This window comes from Elaeis guineensis, chromosome 8 (assembly GCF_000442705.2).
Source record: "Elaeis guineensis isolate ETL-2024a chromosome 8, EG11, whole genome shotgun sequence".
NCBI classification, from domain to species: Eukaryota; Viridiplantae; Streptophyta; class Magnoliopsida; order Arecales; family Arecaceae; genus Elaeis; species Elaeis guineensis.
In genome coordinates, this window is record NC_026000.2 from 14,934,916 (window position 1) to 14,943,153 (window position 8,238).

General features: G+C 39.2%; 1 protein-coding gene across 2 annotated transcripts; it reads left to right on the plus strand.

Annotated features, from left to right (window-relative positions):
• Positions 1 to 1,901: 1,901 nt before the first annotated feature.
• LOC105050224 (IRK-interacting protein) lies at positions 1,902 to 6,776 on the plus strand. Of its 2 annotated transcripts, XM_073242362.1 has the most exons (3): positions 1,902 to 2,242; positions 2,344 to 2,535; positions 5,014 to 6,776. In XM_073242362.1, exons 2-3 carry the CDS (start codon positions 2,380 to 2,382, stop codon positions 6,529 to 6,531), a joined length of 1,674 nt encoding a protein of 557 aa, XP_073098463.1. In that variant the 5' UTR covers positions 1,902 to 2,242; positions 2,344 to 2,379; the 3' UTR covers positions 6,532 to 6,776. The 2 variants fall into 2 exon arrangements, with proteins under 2 accessions (XP_073098463.1, XP_010928460.1); XM_010930158.4 differs by having other exon boundaries at positions 1,903 to 2,535.
• The last annotated feature ends 1,462 nt before the right edge of the window (positions 6,777 to 8,238 follow it).

Sequence of the window (8,238 nt, forward strand, 5' to 3'; positions counted from 1 at the left end):
CTCCGACACTTCGTGGCGCGATTCAACACGGCCACGCTTGAGGTCCGGGACCTCAACGAAGACATGGTTATCTCAGCCATGAAGCGGGGGCTAAGGGCGTCCCGATTCACCTACTCTCTGGACAAGACCCTCCCCCGGACGTACGCCGAGCTACTGGAGCGCGCTTACAAGTATATGCGCGCGGATGAAGGGGCATCCGACCGATGCTTGGCCGAACCCAGAGGCCCGAAGGAGAAGCGGAGGAAAGGTCGGGAACCCGCCGAACCCAGCAGGCCCCCGACCGATAGTCGGGTCTCACCACCCCGACAAATCCAAAAGTCACCCCGGCAACAGATCCCGAGGCAACAGACTCCGAAGCCGGCACACCCCAGGTATGATTCCTACACTCCTCTCTCCCTCCCTCTCTCGATTGAGCTCTCTGCCTTTATTTCACTGTTGCCCAGTCACCTCTTTGACTTGACCGTCGGAGGGTCCCCGTCGGAGCCGCCTCCGGTCAGTGTGGACTTCTCGTTTTGCAGGTGCACGTTCCCCGACGATCGGACGATGAGGCGATTGGCCGCAACAGATAGTAATAATATTAAACAATAAAAATAAATGTTAGGAGAACAATAAAAAATATAAGAAATAGATAGTTGTGGTGGCTTCTTAATTTTCTTTTGTATATTCCATTGAAATTATTATCCTTCACTTTCCCAGAGAAGCTAAATTGTGCATGAGAAACGTGTACATCCACCTGATGGCATCTATTCCTCTTTTCCATCCACTTCATGATGTTACAAAAGCCAAGAATTTGACGTGCTAATTTAGGTTTTGAACCATTTGCTTCTCTACGTTCTCAAGATTTAGAACTATGTGTTGTGAAAAGGCTAGTTTTCTTTGCACTCTGTTCTTATAGAACCGTATTTTTTTGTTTGAAGTTCCGGGGTACCGATACATTTATTATTATTATTTTCTCTTAAGAATGACTTCCTTTACATCATTATTCAGATATCTCAAGTATGATGTAATTCAAACCATGCCTGATTTCTAAATATTCTATTTCTTGCACATGAACCCAGCATCCTTTCTTTTCTAGAATGATGCTTGATGCCTCTTAAATTCTTGATTAAAATAATACCTGTACAACCAGAAAGAAGGATTTTGTTCTTGCTGGCAGCATGAAGCTAGTTTTTGCGTCTTGGCTTTTTAAGAGAGGGTTTTTATTATTCGTGTGCAGACAAAACTCCTAGGGTTCACCATCTTCTCGCCTCATGGCCTCTTTCTTGGACAAAAGGCTATTCTGCCACTCATGAAATGGGGCACATTAGTAGCATAATAAGCCAAAAGGCCCTCTAATCCATCAAAGCTAGCTGGTCAACAATGGAAATCCACAAGATTCAATTTAGGGCCTATAGCTTGGTTGATAATGATATCTTCAACCTTTTCTTCCATCTTGCCTATTGCTATAAAATATATAAAAGAATAAAAATTGAAACTCTGGCACCTACTAATAGTTTTGTCTATCACGACTCACGAGCACCACAGCTCCAATTTAGAGCTTATAGCATGGTTGGTTGACAAATCCACCATTTTTTCTGACATAAGATCCATCCCCTTAGCAGCTAAAGCAAGCAGCAGCCTGGCAACAGCTAATAGGACTCAAAGCATCAATAATCTAGTTCTTTCTCATCATTAGAAAAAAAAAAAAAAAAAAGGATGAAACTAACTCCTCTTTCTGGCTAGTATATCCGCTTGACATGTGCAGTTTACAGTAATCAAATCAAAAGTTCTTCACACCTAATGCTTGCTTAATCTAATCCAAACAATAACTAAAGTCGGTTTCTTCTCATCTCAAAAGAAAGGTACCTTCTCAGCAACAACAACAACAACAACAAAGAAGAGAGAGAGAGAGAGAGAGGTACCTCAACTTTTCATCATTTTTATTACCATTACAACTATAATTAAATTTTAAGAATTCTAAATAATGATATGCTGATAAAAAGAGAGCAAAGGCTTTCGAGTAATTCTGACCGAAGTGGCACGCTCCATACTATAATAGTGTTGCCATTCATTCCGCTGAGCACTAAAAAAAGGCAGTTGCTTCCCTTACCAAAGAAAAAAAAAAAGGGCTGTTGCTTTCTCTCTTGAAGATATAAACCCCCACTGCCTCTAACCCTCCTCTTGGGGGTCTTACCCTTTTACCCCAGACCTGAGACTTCCAGAATCCCAACACGCACGCTCTCTATCATTTCTCTGGCTCCAAGTTAGTTTCTCTGGATATGATCAAATTATTATCTCCTCTGGAGCTTAATCCCCAACCTCCGAGTGCCTCTGAGCTCCATGGCTTCTTCTACTGCTTCGCAGGCGCAGGGGATCCACAGGCATGACGTCCAGGCCGCGATGGCCAAGGCCGTCGAGCTCAGGGCCCTTCATGCGGCGCTGCTCCAGGGGAGCGGTGGCAGCCCTGCCGTCCCGAGGCTCCAGCCCGGCGCTTCCCCTTCTCTTTCCAGGGGTCCTGACCAATGCTCCGCCGACGATTACCCCGTCTTCACGCCGGTGAGTTCTTGCTGCTCTTGGTGAAGTTGTTCCCATCTTTTTTTTTTTTTTATGGTGGGTGGGTGTGTGTGGGTGTGTGTGTGGGTTATTTTGTTTTTGAGTTGAGAATGTTGGTTTTCCAGAAAGGCGGTTCTTTGGCGGAGATCATTGCATGAATCTTCTTCTTTTTTTTTTCCCAGTTGAGTTTGATGGGTTCATTGTGTTGGTTTATGTCTTTCTGATTGGGTGGAGGTGTATTTCTTAGTCATGCTCTGGATTTTGATGGATTTCTGATGCTGTGGTGCAGTTGAATTTCTCTTTTTATCTGGTTGTCTTGATTTGGCATGGGAATTTCATGTAAGGTTTGTGGATGGTTTGGAATGTATATAAATAGAGTTCCTCAGGCTCTTTATACGGCTATATATTTTAATTCAAAGGGTGCATGGTACTACGGTGTTCTAGTTCCTTCTTTTGATACCTCCTCATTCATCATGCGTTCTCGAGTGTGTTATAACTGCCTTTGGTACTTTTGTGAGATGGGTACTGGTGGCATCTTTCATGAAGTGTTAAGTGGTTCTATGTTTACCCAAGTTGCTTTTTTTTTTTTATAATTATTATTATAAATAAAACTCTTGATGTCTCTGTTATTATGCAACTTGTAAGACAAGATTCGAAGAAGATTATGAAGAGGCATGCTTGCATGTAAAGAAAAACGAATGCAAGTAGGAAAGTTATGATTTCTGTGCTATGAAAAGAGGACTACATCCATCTGCAACAAGAAGTAGATGATTCAGTTAGGAGAGCAATTCACAAGGATAAATAAACCACCCAGTTGTTTATTTTCTTCCATATAAAGAAAAGGGCTCTATTTTTCTGATGCTTCTTCATAGTTCTTCTCATGCAAGTTTACTATGGTGATTTTCTCTTCTAAGAACCCAATCATACCCCTCCCCTTCTTTTTTTTTTTTTCCTTCCTTTCCTTTATGAAGCCTACATTCTTTGTCCCAAGTACAGTTTGTACAAAACTGTGAGAAAACAATACTACATCTCATATGCTCTAGTGGTACAGAAACAATGCTTGATTTTGTCTGTTGCTCTCATAAACAACCATGCTAGAGTTTTATTTGTTGGAAAATTTTGGTAGCCTGGTTAGTCTTAATGTCCACTTTCTAACAAGGCGGGAACTAACTTCCCAGCATTCTCTATATTTGCTTCCGCTTGGTCCTTCCTGGCTGTTTTCAGATAATAATGTGATTTAAATATTAGCCAAAGTTTATGTAAATCAGGACTTGTTCATTGTAAGCCATTGCTCCAAGCTAATTACCATCATTTAGATCCCTTGATAACTCAAAAGAGCTGAATCAATTGTTGAACTGTCCAAGCATATGGGTGACGAGGGTGAGATCATTCCTCATGAATATGAATGGTGCACATATTTGTTAATTTTCCTTCTTTAGTCAGTTGAGTAGGGTTGTGCCAGCCCAACCAGATTCCCTAGCTTTCTTGTGATTAAAGCCCTCTAGTTATAAATCTTTATCAAGTGGTTCTACTTGGCCTAATTGAGTGTTCCTAGTGGTGATTCTAGAACATAAAATTTCATCAAGGACTGTCGGTACTTGTTTGAAAACTGCATTCTCAAAGTAAAGAATTATACTAACTTTTAGCTCCTATACGTACCCAGAAATATTTAAGGCTGGGATGTTGCTTGCAAATTGGGCCTTGCTCTTCTACATGCGAATATTTGTGGCACTTGAATATTTATAATGAAGATTAATCACAAAAGCTGTTAGCTTTATCAGTGAAATGTTTTATTTGTTCTGTTGAGTTATCCATATTGAATTGGCCTTGCATATTGTTTCAATGTTATCTCTGTTTTGAAACAAAATTTTCTAAATGTTGATTAGAAAGAATGGGATTAATAAGTCAAAAGAGCAATACTCTTTCAGGATTTCAGCTTCTGTTACTCTTGCTGCTTTTTCATGGGTGACATGGTGGTCTTAATCATTTTTGTTGGGCAATGGTGACATGGGTTCACTTCTTTGCTTGTTAAGGCTTGTTATCAGCTTCTGATATTTGTCCAGTATGGTAGCATGGTTTTGTATGCCTATCCGTTTTTGATATTTTCTAACTTACACTGTCTTGGGAATTGAATGACTATTATTAGAAGAATATGCATGGTGCAGTGAAAAACAAAGATATATATATATTTGTCACAATTTCATTTTCACTGGAAGATAGTAGTTGAGCAAAATATCCATTGAAATATCATTTTCTGGTTTCATCTTTATGTATAATTCTCCATGAGATTATGTTGCTGTGGATTGTGAGATCTTTATGTCACTAGACCTGTCAATATTTGAACTTCCAATGAGTACTATTGTCAGCAGACAAAATATTAAGTTTTATGGATTCTAATGGGGGAGATATCACTCATTATTAAGTTTTATTCATTTATTGGGTTCGTAAAGACAGCTTTGTGATTTATTGACATTCTTGCAGAGTTATGAAGCAGAAACCTTTCCTGGGTATCACTATATTTGTCCAGAGAACCGAAGCTTATCAGAAATCTGGAGTGGAATTGTGCTGGAAGGAGAAGGAAAAGATGATGAAGCAATTTCCTCTGATAATAAAAGTGTAAATAAATTTTCTTCCTCAAATAGTGAACAACATATTAGCTCTTCAAATAACTATTTCTCCAACAGAAGCCCATATATAAACCACATGTCCCTTCTGCAAATTGCTTCTGGAGCTGATAAATCTTCAAGTAGGAGAACCAGTTCAGAAGAGTTCAAAACCGCCACAACATCCAATACGTGTAAGCCTGCAACTATCAACATGGAATCTGAAAATGATCAAAAGAACCATAAGAATGTTACCAGCACAGCACCAGTGCCTGACACACAGCCATCCATACAGTTGCATACAAAGCAGAGAGGACCAATACTTTCATGGTTGTTTCCCAAATCTAAGAAGAAAACCAAGTTGGAGATGTCCCCAAACATGATAGAATCTGTGGACACAACCCACTATTTAAAAGATTGGGGGGTGTTTTCCCTTGAGTTATTGAAGAAAGAGCTGCTCGAGGCCAATGAGAGAAGGGATGCTGCATTGGCAGAAGTTGCAGAGATGAAATCCTCATTAGGAGAACTAGTACAGAAGCTAGCAAGCTTAGAAACATACTGTGAAGAGCTGAAGAAGGCTCTAAAACAGGCAGTACAAGCGAAGGACACTCAGGTTCTGGATAGGCCAAATTTGTCAAAGAGAACAAAATCCATCAGTAGCAGCAGAGACAATTTAATTCCTGTCAGTCATGAAGTAATGGTAGAAGGTTTCTTACAGATAGTATCTGAAGCAAGGCTTTCTGTGAAACAACTCTGCAAGACACTTGTCCACCAGATTGAAGAAACTGATGGTGATCTAATGGAGAAGCTAAACTTGCTCCTCCAACCTCATCATATGACATTAAGCAACAAATACTCGAAAGGAGTACTGTATCATTTGGAAGCTCTTATAAACCAGTCTCTATATGAGGACTTTGAGAACTGTGTGTTCCAGAAGAATGGATCACCAAAATATCTGGACCCTCAGCAAGATAGCCAGGAGAACTTCTCAGCTTTTGTTGCTCTACGGAACTTGAGCTGGAATGAGGTCTTGCAGAAGGGAACTAAGTGCTACAGTGAAGAATTCAGCAAGTTCTGTGATCAAAAAATGAGTGGCGTTATTTCTATACTGAATTGGTTGAGGCCATGGCCTGAACCGCTGCTTCAGTCATTCTTTGTTGCTGCCAAGTGCATTTGGTTGCTTCATCTGCTGGCTTTCTCCTTCAGCCCACCCCTGGTGATCTTGCGGGTTGAGGAGAACAGAAGTTTTGATCCCCTTTATATGGAGGATATCCTTTTTGATCGGCACAGAGCACAAGCTCCAGCTCAAGTCAAAATCATGGTAATGCCAGGATTCTATGTTCATGATAGGGTTCTCAGATGCAGAGTTCTGTGCAGGTACAAATCTGTAGCATAACAATTCATTGTGATGCCTTTTTAAAGTAAATTTAGGCTTTTAACAGATTCTCATATCTGAATCAGCCTCTCTTCTCAGTGAGGGAAAGTTTGTAATTTCCATTTGACTAATGTTAAAGAGCATTTTGTGTACCAGTTACAATGAATATGAACCAGATAATGTCTAGTAGGATTTTGTTGCTTGACTGACCCTACTAAAATTTGGGTCAAAGTGTCAATGGTTTAGCTGATGATCAAATTGAGCAACTGAAAGTACCTGGTGGATGAGCATCCTATGTTGTTGAAACCCTTGAGATTTAGAGCTAGCATGCGCACAGGTTTGTCAGACAAATGAGTAGGGGATCCATTGACTGAAGAAAGTAATTATTGTTAAAAGATGATGCAAGTCATTTGGTATTCTTTACTGGTGACATGGATGTTGCTCTAAACTAATTTGTTCGAAGGAAATTATTGTTTAACGGAAGTTTACAAAACCATATTTTAATTGGTGGCGAATTATGAAACCTCTAAGAGAAATTTGAGCAACTTTTTGGACATATAGGTGACCAATGTTCTTCTGTTCTAAAAGCCCTAAGATATCAACTTGACAATGAAATGAAAGGAATGAAAATGGTGGGACAAGTAACGCAGAGAATGACAATTAGCACTAGAAAAAGTAAAAGAAGCACAGAGTTATGACCAACGGAAACGTTTGTATGTTGTCTGGCAGATTCCCGACATGGATTGTAAAAGAGCTGTGTTCGTATGGTTATTCTAGCATCCTCCTCTGCCTCTTCTATCCCGATGATGGTGACTTTCCTCAAAGGCCCTGGTGACCTCTGGTTTTTTCCCTTCTCCATAGCTCATTCCTGTACTTTCCCATGAAGTAGCATCTTCTATCTTTCTCGTCGTGGCTTGTTGGGAGAAGGATTAAACACATCCATACATGCACATGGATGCTCATAATAATATTTAGAGGGCGTTTGATTGAGAGGAGTGGAGGAGTCTAGAATCAGAATCAGAATGGATGATTTTCATTCTCACTGTTTGATTGGGAAGAATCTCGTTCCGATTCTGGAATGGAATGAAAATGGCTCAATATATATAGAACTCAATCTCTACTCTCTTTTATGGATTCAAATTTTCATTCTAATTTTAATTTCGATTCCGATTCTGGTCATGAAATAAACACTTCGAAAAATTTGATCATTCCGATTTCGATTCCAAATTATTTCGATTTTTATTCTCATGCAAACCAAACACTCCCGTATTAATGTTCTCGGCCGATATTAAAGTTTATTTCTTAACGTGAGACATATATCAAGGATGCTATTATTAATGTGCTTGACCAATGACCATTATTTAAGGTTCATTGCTTATTGCGCAATAAAAATTTAGTTATTAATGCCTTATGTTGATTATACTTGTTACATTTTTTATATTATATTTTATGAATATTTGAAAAAATAGGATAAAGGCCGTACCCTGTGCATCGTTTAAGGCCAATATAAATGATGTTGGTATGAATAACGAACATCTTTTAATTGAAATCCATACTAGCATCAATGATGTTGATATTTAATACATCATTCAATTTTGTTATTTAATATAATTTAATTTATGTGAAGTTCCCTATTTGCTATATAAATGCCACTATTATGGCATTAACATCAATAACAGGAGTTTCTATACAAAAACCTTGACCAATGCAAAGTTATCTATTTACTAT

What these genes read in the sequence shown, in the direction of transcription:
- LOC105050224 (XM_010930158.4), top strand. Translation starts at nt 2,320, where the DNA reads ATGGCTTCTTCTACTGCTTCGCAGGCGCAGGGGATCCACAGGCATGAC. An exon ending in ATTACCCCGTCTTCACGCCG is followed by an intron (nt 2,536 to 5,013) that starts GTGAGTTCTTGC and finishes ACATTCTTGCAG; the next exon opens with AGTTATGAAGCAGAAACCTT.